This window comes from Clarias gariepinus, chromosome 22, assembly GCF_024256425.1.
Source record: "Clarias gariepinus isolate MV-2021 ecotype Netherlands chromosome 22, CGAR_prim_01v2, whole genome shotgun sequence".
Classification (NCBI taxonomy): domain Eukaryota; kingdom Metazoa; phylum Chordata; class Actinopteri; order Siluriformes; family Clariidae; genus Clarias; species Clarias gariepinus.
This window is the reverse complement of record NC_071121.1, coordinates 12,618,103-12,636,296: the sequence shown is the minus strand read 5'-3', so window position 1 is coordinate 12,636,296 and position 18,194 is coordinate 12,618,103. Positions and strand designations below refer to the sequence as shown.

The window sequence follows — 18,194 nt, the reverse complement described above, 5'->3', positions numbered from 1 at the left end:
TTTGCTTTAATTAGATGCTTTTGATTTAGCACAGATGAGAAACAGTCCTATTTGTCGACTAATTGCAGCCTGGATATAGTGCGTCACTCTGTGGGGTGGTTCAATATGTATAAACATTTCTAATGACTGCTTGCTGAGCTAGCCATTTGACTACACTAACAAAGTGCTAAATACAAGATGCTTGAAAAGTTAATCATCGTCTGCGAGGACTATCATTATAACCCATGCCGCAGAAGTTTTAACATGTTTTTGAGTGTGGAAGAGTAACTGACCATGTGACAGTTCCCAATGCATGCTTTTGCCCGCTGTCACACGCTCTCCATTAAAAACATCAAAATGAATTAAAACGTTGACAGTGATCAAATTCTGTTGTTGTTAAACAGAATAACACATTACCACCACCACAAGCATTGTTACTGTTGATCAGACAAGAGACAACAGCATTGGCATTTTTATACATTTTCGGCAAAACAAGAACTAAGTTAGGCAGCATCATGTTTACTACCATTAGGATAAGAAATTAATGATTATGATTCATAATGCTGATTATCGCCGAGAATGGATGAATTCTCAAATCTGACTGGTTGTGTTATTGTCCCTAAATAAATGTTAAATAAAACTGGGGCTTTGCAAATGCTGACATAATTTAAGCCTTAAGCATAATTTAATACACAGATTTATTTTTAAATGTGTTATTTGTTAAAAACTCTGATTAAATATATTCCATATTTCTGAAAGAATATGGCGTCAGTCAGTGCTTAGAGGTAAGGTTTTGTATTGCAGAAAGACTTTTCTGCTCAATTGTCGTTTTAGAGCGAACATGCAAACTCCCTGCTTACTGAACATGCTGGAATCGAACCTGCACCCTGGAGGTGCAAGACAACAGTGCTAACCACAAAGCCACTGTAAAATAGGCATCAATTATTTTTTCTTATGCACTAGCATTACACTTTCCCTTTATTGAAAATTGGATCGACTATTAAAGATGGGATATTTTTCCTATTAAAAAAGTTCATCCTCCATGTTAAAAAAAATGTATTAACAAAATAAAAAGAAATTAAAAAAAACTGACATGGGCAAAATTATATTAAATAGAGGTTTGTATTAAAATTGAGAGGTCTGCACAGAGTCCTGACCTCAATCCCTCTAAATAAACCTTTGGAATAAACTGAAAAATAGACAGGGCTTCTTGACTGACATCATTGTCTGAACTTACTAAGGCTCCTGGAGCCACACTCTAAGATCTATAGTAAAGATTATAATAGTATAATTAAGTTATTATATTCATCAATAAAATATGAATGTTAAGCTCAGGTGTCCACAAACATTTGAGCATATAATGTATTATGACATTTAATGTAACTGCAACAGATTGTTCTTTAAAAATATTAAAGCTGTATTAACTGGAAAAATTTCTGTGGTATAAGAGAAATAAAGCATGAGTAGGTATATTGGTATAGGTCAGTCAATAAGTACATCAACACAAACTAACTAAGTAAACATTTTCTCTATAACCACCTCACAAACCTCCCTCTAAATTCCTGTATTTGTAATTGTGGATAATATTATTTACTTAAATTGGCTTATTATTATGCTTGGCCTGTTTCCCTTGCTGGTGATTGGTTATAGTTGGTGTGCAAGTGCCCATGACTCACTGTTGGGTAACTGTGCATGCATGGTGTACGCGTGTGTGTGTGTGCGTGTGTATGTGTGCGCGTGTGTGTGAATGCGCAGTGCGGTATCAGTGTGAGCAGACAGAAGTAGAGTGGAGGAGAGGGCAGTGCTGCAATATTTCAGCTCACTCTGACTCTGGCTCACTCTCTAGACTTGACTCATGACAGTCTCAGTCATGCGCAGACTGCAACTGACAAGTTCCCATTCCCTCTCCCTCGTATACACACACACACACACGCCATGATGCTGCAAAAACAGAACGAAATGAGGGGCTAGAATATACAGTAGTAGGACAAGCAGGACAAATTATTATAATATAAGTGCAGTGAATCTAGAGAAAGACTGTCACACAGTGTTTGGCATGGTCTTGACATGGACGAAAACACAAACAGCAGGCCACATGACCTGTACTTAAAAGTTAATTCTATCTGGTTACAAGTGAAAACAGTTTCCTGTTGGACCAAACCTCCGTCACCTTTCGGCACAAGAGAAGCCTCACACCCCTGCTGCCTGTTAATAGCCTGTCCTCCCACAGAGCCGATTCAGTATGACATCGGTAAACAACAAGCTCACATGATTTGAAAATTGCTTTGACAGGGTTATTACAGCATGGCATATTCTTGACTTTAATGCGAACAAATGAATTCAGGAGAGACAGGTAAATAAATTAAACCTACTATGTTTAACGTGACTTGTACTCTAAGGCGTAAATATGCACCAAATATAAAGCCTGCTCATAACTATTAAAAGACTTTCTGTGTGGGACTTTACCTCTTAGAAATCCTCAACAAAAAAATTTCTATCTTTCATGTAGAATAAAATAAACTAAATCTAAAACACAGCTGTAGGGTCGATTAGCATAAAGTGCTAACTAGAAGTAATAGCTGGCATAAATATTCAGTTCACGTCAGTGCTCGGGGAAAAGTGAGGTCTTGTATTATTCAGTCTTTTGGTTAACTGTCTGTAGAAGCTTAGCACAGATGAAGAAGAGAGTTCTGCTGGCATAGCCCACTACAGAAATAGATTCGCTCTATTTTACCTACGAAGAATAAAGAATCTTTCTATTTCTCTCTATCCCGTTCCCTCTTACAAATACACTGACACCATTTCAAATAAAATGACACAGGGTGAAATATAGTGGGTTCGAGCCAGAATGGAGGTCCACATGGAGACAAACGCTTTTAGCACTGAATTGTACGGAACAGCTGGAGTCCACAGAGAAAGGATTTATGGGATATAAAGAGGTTTGAAATGACCACAATGGCACAATTCCCAACTCTGCAGAATAGCCTAAGGAAGTCAGTCATGTAAATTATAGGGAATAATAAAGTAGCAAAAATGCATAATCCAATTAAAGATATTTTGCTTTTAAAAATAACTAATTACAATGTTATTCAAATAAAAGCACTTTTTTAAGCACTCAAAAAAAAAGTCAAGAACTGTTTTGCTTTAGAAAATATACTGATCAGCCATAACATTATGACCGACCTGCTTAATATTGAATTGGTCCCCCCTTCATCCACATAACAGTCATGCACTGTGTGTTCTGACATCTTTCTATTCTTTACACCAATTAGGTCCACAGCTCTAATGGGATGTTCCTGATCTGCACTGGTCAGGACATACAAAAAAGGGTTATGGGTGGCCAAGACTTACTGATGCACATGGGGAGTGAAGACTGGCCTGTGTAGTCCGATTCAATAGAAGAGCTACTGTAGCTTAAATTGAGAAAAAGTTTCATGATGGTTCCAGTAGAAAGGCGTCAGAGCACATTGGTCATACCAGATCTATATATTAGAAGACACTCTGAAAAGTGCACATTTAATAATGTTGCTGATTTACACCAGACATGTAATAATTTAAATACTGCTGCAAAATACATTTATGCTGAACATATAGTGCCTTTCTATTCATTACATATTCTATATGAATTATAAGAACCTGAAGCCTTTCCAAATTCATGGCAAAATCTATTTCATGTTACTGACATTTTTCCAAAAATCATCACTGGATTCAAAGAAAAAAAACACCTAAATTTTTTTTCAAAACACTCAGGATTGCAGTAGTCATCTAGATTACACACACAGCAACATACCCTGGCATAGCCAAAGGGTGGTGAAAGGCAGCCCATGAAACCCTACTGTGAACCCTGCCCTCTACACGTGACCCTTACCTACATCAGTAGATAAAATAATAATAATAATAATTATTATTATTATTATTATTATTAGTAGTAGTAGTAGTAGTAGTAGTAGTAGTAGTATGTTTGTCATGAAGGTGGTAGGAGCAAACCCCCTTCCTTTAAAAACAAAACTGGAAGTACAACTCCAAAATGCATCTGAACAAATTACAAAAGTTCTGAAACAGTATCCTTTGGACTCTACACTCAAGCATGGTGGTGGAGCCACCTGGGTAACTTAAAATCATTGCGATAACAAAAAACTACTGTTTATTCCATATTATATTTATCAAATTTAGGTATGGCAGCAGTGAGTGAATTTAATTCACTAGCAAAATGAATTACATATAATACAACTGCAAAAACTACTGCAACAACTTCAACTTTAACAGTTGTAACAACTACTGTACAACTATATTTAGAAAAGTTTTTACACCATCTTGCAAACTCAAATGGACTTTAAGACACCCAAAATGTCAGAATGCATTAAACCAATATTTTTTAAGCTTCACTTAATGTGTAGCTCACCGAAGTTCACTGTCTGCCCACTAAAAATCGCTTTTTTTTTTGTTGTTGACTGCCTTCAGCTTTGCTTATGGTACGCAATGTGGTGGTCAATTCATGTGTGAAAATGATTGCTTATGCATCCAGATACTTTTAAAATCCTGGAATATGCCCATGTCATCAAGGAAGAAAAAAAAATGCATAACCTGGTCATTCAGTACATTCAGGTAGTCAGCTGACTTTGCTATATAACATTGCTATGTCTAAACCTGATCAACTGAGTAACCAAAGGCATACAGCTGTTTAGTCCCAGTCCTTTGATTATTTAACATATTTAAGAATTCTACTGTCATAGCTTCATAAATGCTTAAGTGATCTCCATTCATGAGTTTTCTGACCTCAATTTTTTAGCAAGATTGACGGTATAGCACTATCCTTCTAGGCTTTAATAATATGTTGGACAGTTCTTAACCCAATTCTAATAATTTTAAATTATTAAAATTATTGGCACAGTGCAGACCAATCATTTGACATTTCTGAAGTAGTGCCTTTTTTTTTTTTTTTTTTTTTTTGACCAGGGTACTAAATTTCACTAAATTTCTCTGAAAAATTCATAGTCACACTAAAAAGACATCATTCATTTATCCTTTGGAATCTTTACCAACCACAATATTCTGGTCAGGCATGTGGTGGGTCCAGAACGTATCCCATTAATACTGGACAAAGCTTAAATTGGACACCAGACTACAACAGGGCAGCTGGCACACACATATTCACACTTGTATTCACATCTATGGGCAATTTAGAATGGGCATCTGACCTGCTGGCATGCTTTCAAAAGGTGGGAGGAACTGGACAACCAAGAAATAAACATGCACAGATATTCCACACAGACAGTAGACCCTGGAGCTGTGAGGTGTCAATGCTGTGCCACCAAAATATTATTCATTTTTTTATTAAATATACTTACAAGTATAAATAGGATATTTTTCATAACAGTGTTTCCATATATTTAAAAATGTACATACTGAAACAGTGAGTAAAAACACAAATTCAAATGAAAGGAAACCCAATAAAATTTTTGCAAACTGAGCCACCTCAAGCACACAGAAAGTATAACAATAAAACTGTTTTTATACCATTTAGATGTTTCAAACAGAGATATAGTCTCTAAGTACAAGTGTCCCTGATGTCAGAAACAAATGAAATCTTTTGAACAGTTTTGCCCTAACCACAGTGAAAAGAACAGCAGGGCTACTTTTTAACAAACATCTTAGCCAGCTTTTAAGCATGGTTGCTTTAAGCTGGAGGAAATGCTTCTCAGACAAATCCTGAGCCCAGGAGAGAAACTCAGCACATGTAATTAACCAAATAACCTGCACTGGAAGCAGGGGAGAGAGAGGCAGAGAAAGGCTGCTGGCGTTTCTTTTGCTTATTCAATAAAAGGGCTAGTGGGCAGATCCTTGTGGGTGGGGTAGAGTAACAGGTGCTCTAGAAGAACATGTTTGTTGTAAAAAAAAAAAAAAAAAACTATAAGAGATTCAAATTCTGTTATTTAGCATCCATATGGCGGCGCGGTGGCTTAGTGGTTAACTATGTCGCCTTGTTTGATTCCCGCTTTTGTACATGGAGTACATATATACTGTATATATGACGATGGCAAGGAAAAACTCCCTGAGAGGGCAATGGAAAGAAAGTTTAAGAGGAACCAGACTCAACAGGGAACCCACAATTGGGTGATATCAGATAGCAGAGGTTGAACTGCAGTCATACTGTGTGTTAGGAGGCTGGAAGTTCAGTGTAATAGTCACTGTGCCACCATAATAAGAACCAGGAAGGTGTATTTGAGCCAGACTGTATCCATGATTTGGTAATTACTCTTACCTACTGCAGAGCCTCCGCAGTAATAGGTCATGGGATAATGGAATTACTGATTACCTTTTAAACATAGATAAGCCACTTATACTACTATCTATTAATTGCACACATATCAGATTTCTTAAAGACTTCCATTACTTGCAGAAATTGCAACAGTGAGCTTTCGTGACAGGATATTGAAATGCAAATGCTCTGTATATTAATGTACATTGCAGCAGACGATGACCTACTCCTACTCCAGCATGTCACCCTTTCACTGACAAAGGATCAATTTAACATTAAACTAATTAGATGTTTCTTCTCTGTCTGACAGTGGACGTTGCAGAGTAGGGAAGGGAACCATGGACCAGCCAATACAATATTCTTACCATACATAGTAACCAATTTGATTTGTATTGATCCTGTTAGTATCATAATTTTATAAATATTCAAATTCTATATGATTTTATGTTTGTTTTTGTACACACAAAGGATGCTGCGCTGCCTGCCAGTCAAAAAAATGTTTACAGCTCACTATCTATAGTATTATAGAGGAATGGCATCTTTTCCCAGCTCAAATGCAAACATATATATATATATATATATATATATATATATTCCAATCGATTTTGGAGTCTGTGTGTGGATACATGTATTGCTACACAAAAGAATCACAATACAACACTGAATCGATTTTTCCTCATCTCTACTATATAGAATGGGTAAAATAAAACATTACAAAGCATTTTCAGGCTTCAAAATCAGCTAGCTTTTTCGCTGTCTTATTGATTTTCATTTCTGACGTTTATTCTTAGTCATTTCTATTCCCCTGACCGAATCGGCAACAAAGATAACAGTGCATGCCGAAAACCTGAAAAGGTTTAATATAAGCAGGCTGCAAACTCATAGGAGCTGAGGGTTTAGTTAGAGCCTCAAATCAACAGAAGCGATTACAATCTGCAGAGTCCACACACACTTGAGAGCACACATACTGATGCACACCAATTGAATGAAATGAATTGAGAAGACAGAGATAGGAGATTTTAAGCAAACACACATATTTCCTGGTGATAAGGGCTGACAGCCCACTGGGGGCCTTCTGTTTTATGTGAAAGATTTCTCTTCGGAACTCGTTGGTGAAGTTCAGTCGACACCACGAATAGTGCACATGACAGGCATGGCAGCTTCCATGCCCAGTGAAATGACAATTTAATTAAATGCTACAAAAGTGTGAAAACTTACAGACTAGCATGGGTATAAGATGACGTGCTTTCACTTTAAACATAACTAGGCTACACAAATGGTGCTTTATGGAACCCAGTCCTTCCTAAGACTCTTAAAGCTCTAAGATCATTATTTCATTGTTTCAATTTATCTAGTTTAAAAATAATTGGTCTACTAACATTGGTGGGTGAATTAGCAAAAGCCATGTGTATTCTTTTGTTATATTTTATTATAGAAATTTGAAATAATTGCTGCATCTAATCATAGATTGCCACTTTTACAGCAAAAATGGAGTTCGTCAACGGTACGGAAATGCTTAAATTATATTAGGCATCGTCTTGTCAGTGCTATATTACCCAATTGTGTGCAATTGTTTGGTGTTCTCGATTAGTCTGAAGATTTATGGCACCATAAAGTCATCCTTTTAAACTTAGAAGCTGATATTTTTCCCTGAGCCCAAACATTTCAAGCTATACCCATTAAAATAAAATAAAAAAAAATCATCATGGAAGACAACATGAATGCAATGGTTATAATAATTAGGTGTTTGTTTGATAATTTTGCATCTTCTTAGGTCAGTACAGTTTTAGACTAGACAATTAGATCTTCTTATACTGTCTCTTTTTTCAAGCCTTTGGTTTTGTGGAACACACACCAGGTTGTAGTCTCTATCTCCAAACTTATATGCAGGAATTTCTGGGCATGACTAGAAAATAAGCTTTTTGCCTTCCTGTTGTTCTCATTTTTACACTTATAGATTATGCTTATTTGATGCTGCCTGTCTATTCCCTGAACAATTTAGAGGAAAAATACATTTTTATTATCTGATATACAGCAATTACTGTGAAAATTCTTTTCTTGCATAAACCAGCTTGTGGGCCAGCTAGAGTCAGAGCACTTGGTCAGCCATAATACAGCACCTTCAAAGCAGAAAGGGTTAAGGGCCTTGCTCAAGAGCCCAACAATGGCAGCCTGGTGGTGCTGGGACTTGATTACCAACCTTCTGACATTGACTGCTAAGCCATCACTGCCCTGAGTCAAATGCTCAAATGGTTACTGTATCCACCTTAACGGACTACACTTTGAATATAACACATATGTCCTGCCTTTGACAACTGCATGTTACGAAGATACACTCACCTAAAGGATTATTAGGAACACCTGTTCAATTTCTCATTAATGCAATTATCTAATCAATCAATCACATGGCAGTTGCTTCAATGCATTAAGGGGTGTGGTCCTAGTCAAGACAATCTCCTGAACTCCAAACTGAATGTTAGAATGGGAAAGAAAAGTGATTTCAGCAATTTTGAGCGTGGCATGGTTGTTGGTGCCAGACGGGCCGGTCTGAGTATTTCACAATCTGCTCAGTTACTGGGATTTTCACTCACAACCATTTCTAGGATTTACAAAAAATGTTGTGAAAAGGGAAAAACATCCAGTATGCGGCAGTCCTGTGGGCGAAAATGCCTTGTTGCTGCTAGAGGTCAGAGGAGAATGGGCCGACTGATTCAAGCTGATAGAAGAGCAACTTTGACTGAAATAACCACTCGTTACAACCGAGGTATGCAGCAAAGCATTTGTGAAGCCACAACACGCACAACCTTGAGGCGGATGGGCTACAACACCTGAAGACACCACCGGGTACCACTCATCTCCACTACAAATAGGAAAAAGAGGCTCCAATTTGCACGAGCTCACCAAAATTGGACAGTTGAAGACTGGAAAAATGTTGCCTGGTCTGATGAGTCTCAATTTCTGTTGAAACATTTAAATGGTAGAGTCAGAATTTGGCGTAAAACAGAATGAGAACATGGATCCATCATGCCTTGTTACCACTGTGCAGGCTGGTGGTGGTGGTGTAATGGTGTGGGGGACGTTTTCTTGGCACACTTTAGGCCCCTTAGTGCTATTGGGCATCATTTTAAATGCCACGGGCTACCTGAGCATTGTTTCTGACCATGTCCATCCCTTTATGACCACCATGTACCCATCCTCTGATGGCTACTTCCAGCAGGATAATGCACTATGTCACAAAGCTCAAATCATTTTAATTGGTTTCTTGAACATGACTACTGTACTAAAATGGCCCCCACACTCACCAGATCTCAACCCAATAGAGCATTTTTGGGATGTGGTGGAACGGGAGCTTCGTGCCCTGGATGTGCGTCCCACAAAACTCCATCAACTGCAAGATGCTATCCTATCAATATGGGCCAACATTTCTAAAGAATGCTTTCAGCACCTTGTTGAATCAATACCACATAGAATTAAGGCAGTTCTGAAGGCGAAAGGGGGTCAAACACCGTATTAGTATGGTGTTCCTAATAATCCTTTAGGTGAGTGTATTTTTAATCGTTCTCTCTTGGTGAAAAATACTACTGTTATGTCCATCCTACTGTAGTCAGGGTCATGGTGGATCTAGTGTGGGACTACAAGAAGAAATGCACCACTGATTAGATGCCAGTTTTGTTACTAGTGTTCTTGCAAACTAAATAATATTTATAAATACTAAAGATACTCAATTCAATTTTATTTTATTTATATAGCGACATAAATGGTTTATGTATTAACATAGTATATGTAATGTGCTTAGAGGCAAGAAGCAAGTAGCCAATCTGAATATTTCAGTCATAGTCAAAACACAGGTAGGCAACATTTAAACAGAATGATCCTTAATCAGACAATAAAAAACAGGAAACAAGGCCTGGACTTAGACACATGAGGTTTGATAATACCTTACAACACTACAGTGAAACAGCATCGCATACATAGACAAACTAATTTAGGGCTAAATGCAAAATAAATGGACGCAATCTAATAAGACATTAATGACAATGAAGCGGAGACTGAACCAGATCAGAAACTAAAGCACATGAAAAAATATAAACAGAAGCAAACATGAAGTTTACGTATACTCATGACCATGAATGTTAAGGATGTGATGATTGTGGGTTTTGCATCACCATAGACTAAAAGACCGCCATCTAAGACAGAAAACCCTGCTTCAAAATCAACTAATCCACATCCTCAAAGAGACCGCCTCCTACTATGTTTATGCTTCTCTCTCGACCAGAAAAAAGAAACCAAGGAACCCCTCAGCACCACAGCCAGCTTCACGGCTAGTGGGGCACCTCAACTTGTCTGGGCCGGCAGCGCATCACTCTCCACTTTCCTGCAGTCATCGACTGCCTATAAAAAGACAGCCATACATCAGTATGTGTACGGCTGGCTATACAGCTTTAAAAGACTTATGTTTCTTATGTGTTTGTGCGCTTTCGGACATTAATAGAAACTCTCCCACACAGGGCATATTTCCAAGGAAGGGTCAGCGCAAGGCATTAACCCCCTCTTTGGGTTCCTTGCTTCTAGCTTCCATCAACCAGGACCATCCCCCGGTTCATGACTTCCACTGCCAATTAGGGGTGGGCGATATACCTGTAGACACGGTTAACCGGTAGAAATTTGTCAACCGATAGAGATTTTGATCTATCGTCTTAATCGCGGTTGAGATCACGTGACGTTGCACATTACGTAACCACGCAATACACATTAACTTCTATGGGAAGCCAAACACATATAAAGCGAGATAAAACCGTGGCACCCGATTCTGCCGGCGTGGGCAGACCAAATATCCAGACCCGGTGGATCACGCAGCTCGGTCCAACTTGAGCAGTGCTGCTCGAATCACAAACCTGCGCGACTCTGGTAGAAATAGACCGCGCCGACCATCAAAATACATTTTACCCCGCTGGTATGCGCACGTACAAACCAGGCATGGCAAGGCGGAAACAATATTAAACAGTTCTGACATTTTAAATAAATTGTTTTAAAATAAAAAACAGTGGGTCGCACAGGTTTGTGATTCGAGCAGCGCTGCACGATCCACCGGGCTGTGCAAATAAACCAGATCATCTCTGTGCTATCCAGATAGTCGCGCTGCGATGTCCACTTGGCCACGCAGATATTTGGTTCAATCGGGTGCCACGGTTTCGTCCCACTTTTGATGTGTTTGGCTTCACATACACTTCGACAATGGAAAAAGACAGTGCAGCAGCAGTGAGTTTGCCTACATGTGACAAAACCAACAACGAGGAGATTGTAAAGAAAAAAGGTGCATCGTCTGTGTTGTGGAATTGGTTTGGGTATAGAAAAAGTGATACGAATGAGACGAACGTGATTTGCAAGGTATGCAAGTGCACTGTTTTAACAAGTGGTGGAAACACATCAAACCTTTTCTATCATCTGAAATCCAAGCATCCAAATAAATATGGCCAAAGTAAAAAAAAAAATGGCAATTCACAGTTTAAATAAAATTACATTATGTAAAACAGTTTCTTTGTGTTTGAATTTTTATTTATGCATTTTCAGATACAAATTGCTATATTGTGATATATATCGTTATCGAGGTAGAAAATTGCTTCTCCTGTGATAGAAGATTTTAGTTATATTGCCCACCCCTACTGCCAATTACAGAAGCCAAGGAACTGAACTCCATGCAACTCCTTCCAATGTCTCTCCCCTCCTCTCCCCTTTCCCTCCTTACCGTTTTATTTAAATAAAAAGAGACCCTTTTTCCACACACTTTGTTTCTCAATGTCCACGTTTACACATGTTAAAAGAGTATAATTTTTGGCATGCAACCCCAAAAACACTGCACTGTAAAGCACGTTAGTGGTGCACCAAGTCATTGAAGGAAGGAATTTCATCTCAGACTCTTCTGCATAATTTCAAAATCATTAGATGGTTGAAACTTGGGCAAAATATAATGTTCCAATAGGACAAAGAACCTAACTCACATCCAACAGGATAAAGAACCTAACACCCATTAAAGCTGATTGTGGAATAGATAAAGCAGGGTCAATTTTAAGGGGCCCAATTATGGAAAATTCACATTTGGATCTTTTTCGAGAGACATTGTTCTTTACTGTTTAAACATCCAAATGCTTTGGATTAGCTAGCGTTCATGATGCTTTCAGGAAAACATGGGGGTAAAGACTCTTCTCCAGCTTAAGGCTCAGCTCCTCCAGCTCAGACAGTTTTAAAGCTGATGGCTTGACTACATCTTGAAGCTGTGCATGTTGCATTTTCAAAGGTACCTTAAGATTTGTACAGTATGTGGTCAAGATGTATTACAGAATCTATTGTTCTTGCTATAAATAGTGACTAATATTATCATGTTAGACAAGGAAACAAGTGCAAAGTTATAATAAAGCCAGCAAGAGCCTGTACGTTATTGACTGCACGGATCACTATTTAAACTAAAAATAATATTGCATAAAAGTCCCGGACCACCGGGGAAAATATAGAGCTCTAGAACCGAGAGAAGACGAGGCATGCTGGCAGGGTGTTTAAATAGAGTGAGCAGGTTCGCTAGGCTGCTAATAGCTGCTCCATTAAAAAAACAAAACCCTCTCCCTAGCAATTTTCTCTGAAAAGCAAAATAAACAAAATAAGTTTTCTTTTAACTTGTTTAGTATTGTAAAAATAAATACATTAAATCCAACAGGCTGTCTTTTTTAAGGGTTTAAAATGGGTTGCTAGTAGTAGGGTAACTTTGAACAACAAACCTAAAGTGGCTAACCACTAATGCCTAAGCTAGCCTTTTGTAGCTCTTTTTAGTGTTTTTAAAATTTTGTGTTTGCTAACATGAGGTTGTCACAGTGAATCCAAACTGTTAAATATACTTACAATAAATCGTTTACTATGCTATGTCATGAACATAAGTGGGTTAAAATCTGGTATTTTTTCCAAGCTGTTTTCGGGTTTCAGCATTCTGATTGGCTGGGAAAATGTTTGTCACCCAAGGAGTTATCTTGGGCAGTTTATTTAAAACTACACCCACTTAAATGTCATGTTATACAAAGGAGTGAAATGGAAAAAAAATCAGACATGCCAGAATGCAGGATCTGAGCTCTATTTCAGCTGTAAAAATTAACAAGCATATTTCAGAGACCGCTAAATCTTATATTTCCTTGTTAAAAAGGAGTGTAACTGGTGAGCTTTAGGGTTTTGGAGTCTCGACTATCAAATCTCACAAAAAAGAGTGCTTAAATATCCAACCAGAATTCTGTCAGAATCGTGCTGATGGCAGCCAAACGGGTCTGGCTACATTCACAAGGTGAAGCTTGTTACATGACTTTCAACCAAATATTAAGAGTGCTGTATGTACGTATATTATGACCCTTAATGTACAATTGTGCCCCTGTGTTGATTTCAGAAAACCTAAAATAAATTGAAAGTTGTGTACCAAATTCATGGGATTACTAAAGATTTATTATTTACAACTATTATTAGCCTAATATTGGCATGATATTCATGTTCATGATGAGTGTATGTACACTTCTGGCTACAAAGTTCTTGCAATGTTACTTTATATTTTGACACTGGGTAAAAGTTTTCATGCCTCTAGGGATCTTATTTCGTTCTAGACCAGACATCCCTGACATTACGCTGACTGTTTATTACTAAGACTGGATTGTTGGGGTGACTCACAGAAGCTCAGGACCGTTTTATTTAAAAAAAAATATTTTATAGTATATGGAGGAATGAATATTTTTTGTCTCAAAATCATGTTTTTATTTTTATTTGTAGTTGGCTCCATAAATTATATTTTTAAGGTGTACATACTATCTCATACATTACAGCTGTTTTTTGTTTGTGTTTCTGACATACAGTAGGTCTATACTGCATGAAGGGGTGAAAACTGAGCAACTTCATGAACAGCTTCAAGCTCTTTCTTGCAACACTGCTGACTCAGTGCATGTGTGTACAGAATGTATGTGTAAGGAAACAAGCATGCCTCACCCTGTTCAGAGTCAAACTCCTCCACAGTGGAGACGAAGTGTGGTCTAGAGTAGAAATTGTGAGGGCCGGGTTGCTGCAGGCCACCTAGGCTGTAGAAGGCACGCTCTGTGGCAGCGCAGCTGGAGAAGGCCCTGCGGCTTGGGATGCATGGGTAGCGCGTCCAGCTCTTCATCTCCAGGTCAAAGGCCTCAAATGCAGTCACTGGCATCTTGCCCTGACGCCCACCTGATACCCAGACAAGAAAAAGATTGAACAGATTAAGAGACTGATGGACACAGTTATTCTCACAGCATAATACCAATGGCTGTATAACTGATTGGACTCTGATCTTCTCCTTGGCTCTGTGTGTGTGTTTGCGTGTGTATGTGTGTGTGCTTAAGATGTCAGAGCTCACCAAGGCCTCTTTTGTCTTTTAAATGTCTTAAAGAGCCTGACGTTGCCAGCTTTTTATTCCAGACAAGAATCGTTTTTGTGCTACAGCCAAGTCTATTTTGCTGCCTGAGAGCCACCTCTTTTGCAGCAGATAATGTTGCTCAAAATAAGGCTATACAACCAAACAGCTGTATCTTTTTGATGGAAATGGGCTACATGGTGCACGCTGACCTCCCCCTGCTATTTTGTCTTCTTGTCTTAACCAGACCTGACTACTGTGCCTATGGGTATATTTATAATACTGCCATTAAATATGTATTTGCTTGTGTGTGGTGTAAGTGTGTGTATGGCAATGTAGTTGATAGAGATGAGGTGGGGGTGTGTGGTATTTGTCTGGTCCCCAGCAGGTTTAATTAAAAATGAAACGGTTATGGAGGTTAAAATTCAATTTCGGAGTATCCATTAAGCAGCTGTATTAATAATCGGTTGCATTGAGAAGGCAACAGAATTAAAACCAGAATAAGCTGCAATTTAATGCAAACAAGCCCTCTACTATTTATAAAATCCTTCTGTCTCGCTCTTTTTCTCTCTTTTACCATAACTCCCAGTCTCTCTTGCTTACTCTGACTCCTGTATGTCTGATCTCCATCTATTCCTGGCACTGTTCAGACTGCCCTGGGACAAAGAACTGGAGAGCAGCAGAAAGCACACATAGACTGCAGGAAAAACAAAAGGCAGGACTGTGGAGGAGAGGTGCAAAAGACGCAGTGCTATCTGAAGTTCAGTACATCCCGGGAGAAAGAGACGAAGAACAGAGAGACGGAGAGAGGAAAGCAGGCCGGGAGTCTGTTTAAAGTGTTTGTGCAATTCTTTAAGCTGGTTGATTTCAATCGTTAAAATTTAAGGAGCTCTTAGAAAAAACTGTGAAAAGAAGAACCAATGCAAAAATACAGAGGAAATACAGCCAACCAGGATAACATTAAAGGTATTTTAAAATGAAAAGAAATTAAACTAATTAGCCTCTCGCTGAAAATGCAAACACAATCTAACCTTTAATTGAAGCAAATTTATTCAAGAAAATAAAGACAACCATAATCAAAAAGAGTTCATGAAAAGGAGTAACAGGCGCGTATGCTTGTGTGCATCTGGTGTTGGCCCAGACTCGAGTCTCCCAGCTCTGTGGACAGACGGCCTGTTTGCTGTGAGCCATATGCACCCTTGCTAAAGCGTGGACTACACACACACACACACACACACACACACACACACACACACACACACACACACACACACCAGATTGTCACACTTACAGTACAGTACCACACTACATTAGAAAGAAATGATGTAGTGGTGTAGTACAACCATGTGACATATCTAGGCAAAAGAATTTACTTATGACAAAATCACAATCAACTATTTAAGTTGTAATAGCTGTTATTATAGTTATACTGTAATTATCATCATTATTCATGAAGGCAACCTGACTCTACATGCAATTTGTATCACAAGTGGTTATTTAAAATGTGGTTATGATTTGAAAGCTTTGAATGTTCATTTTAACATTTAAGCATAATGGGTGGTTTAGGTCCTTGGGTGGAAAATCTAGGACAAGTTTTAAAAAAAAAAGTGATGGCTTACATTTGACAAATGTGCAAAACCCCTGTACAGAATACAGTGTTTCTTTGTGTGTATGCTAATGTGGCAGTTCATTAGCTAATGATGTTTATGGACCAAATGTTTTTTGCTTGGTTGGAAAACAGAGAGGAGAAGATGACAGAAGATGGAATATTTTTATTTCAGGTCACTGGTCTTAAAACCCTTGTTACATTAGCATTGTTACACAATTAAGGGTCAAATGTAGAGCTGGCTGGCTGGCGGATGGATGGATGGATGAATGAATGGATGGATGGATGGATGGATGGATGGATGGATGGATAGATAGATAGATAGATAGATAGATAGATAGATAGATAGATAGATAGATAGCTTTATTAATTAATAAAAACTAAACTAAGAATGTTTGCTAATAACTGGTGATTCAAAATCACTCTTGTAAAACAAGGTCATAGACACAATTCCTCAGCAAACAGCATGCTCACCTCCTTCGAACCCACACCTGGGATGCTATTTCAGGAAGCAACTTGTGTGTGCCAATGTAGATGGAGAGAGAATGCAGGAAGGCCGAGATGGGGCAATCTGTTATTGAACCCTTGCGTCACTACAGACAGACCTGCAGGGTCATGAATGAAATCGCGTCGCCATAAATAGTGTGTGCTACCATCCAGACTCATCTCTCATGTATAGCCTTAATATGATTTCCCCGCTGTTCTATCTATATCCCAGCAGACTTCCACAGAAACAACTGAATTAGGCTCAGTTTGGTGCTGTCGCCTGTCTGAAATTCCACATCTCACCAAGCAAGCTTGCTGTTGCTGCCCGCATATCAATTTGGGCCTGCTAACAAATGATAATGTTTGCAACAGAAAGTCAGATTAAAAAAGGAAGACATACAATTACTTAAAAACCGAGAGAACAGGGACTCTGTAAACTGTTACCTACTGTACAGGTAGTAGAAACAGAGATGCACTTCACTCTGATCTGTTCGATGTATAACCAGATTAGAGAGGAATATTTCAATAAAAGCACAGCCATCATCACAAACTGCCTCCTCTCTCAGCACTGAGCACAAACTGAGCTGTGTTTTGGAGGAACATGAAGGAAGTGCTCAGCTGGCAGCTCCTCATCAAGAATCACTAATTATATCCAATCTAATCTAACCTAATCTATTCTAATCTAATCATAGCACGATCTGCTGTTATATTTTATTTCAATTAATTAAATAATACAAACATTTCTTTAATAAATCTTTTAAGGTAATTGATGTCCTTTTAAGTGTCCATTTTAATCGTGATTGTTAAATTGCTTTGGCCATAGTGTTAAAACACTATAATAGTGTCAGTCATAAAACACTTTAATCATAAACTTTTTCAGAGAGAGTGAGACAGACCGAGAGAAAGAAAGCGACAATGTTCGTGCACATGTAATCCCTACCAGGACCAAAACCGTATAAATAATTCTTTGTGATCTTAGTCCATTTTGTGTCTTATCAGTGAGACAAAAGCAGGTTACGACTCAGATGTCACAAGAGAAACAATACAACAGCTCTGTTCTTTATGTCACTCTGTTGCACTCCTGTGTGTATGTGGGTTCTCCCTCTGCCTCTTAGCAAGCATACCCGCCCTGACAAGCTGAGGTCTGGGGTGAGCCCCGAGCATATCACTCAACCACAGATCAGAGCCATTCTCTCAAGGCACAGTGCTTTGATTAAAGCACTCAGAATGCAGTGCAGTTTATGTGTGTGTATCATTTTGTCAGCAGGGTCGGATGTCTCTGACTTCTACAGCATGATCATGTGAGACACTCACAAGAGCAAAAGAGGCATGTGTGTAAAAGCCATTAAGACTTTTTTTTGGACTCCCAGAAGACATGTTGCTATTTTGGTTCTAATAGACTTGTATGGTTGATGGTAGAACATGTTCCTCTATCAAATCCTCAGTCAGTTTGTTGTCGCTGGAAC

General features: G+C 38.5%; 1 protein-coding gene across 2 annotated transcripts in view; it reads right to left on the bottom strand.

Annotated features, from left to right (window-relative positions):
• LOC128510703 (kelch domain-containing protein 8B-like) overlaps nt 1-18,194 on the bottom strand; it is a 103,664-nt gene that overhangs the window by 21,622 nt on the left and 63,848 nt on the right. For both annotated transcript variants that reach the window (XM_053483166.1, XM_053483167.1), the window contains exon 4: nt 14,246-14,470. In XM_053483166.1, coding sequence (XP_053339141.1) covers nt 14,246-14,470 — 225 coding nt within the window. The remainder of the gene's footprint in view (nt 1-14,245; nt 14,471-18,194) is intronic.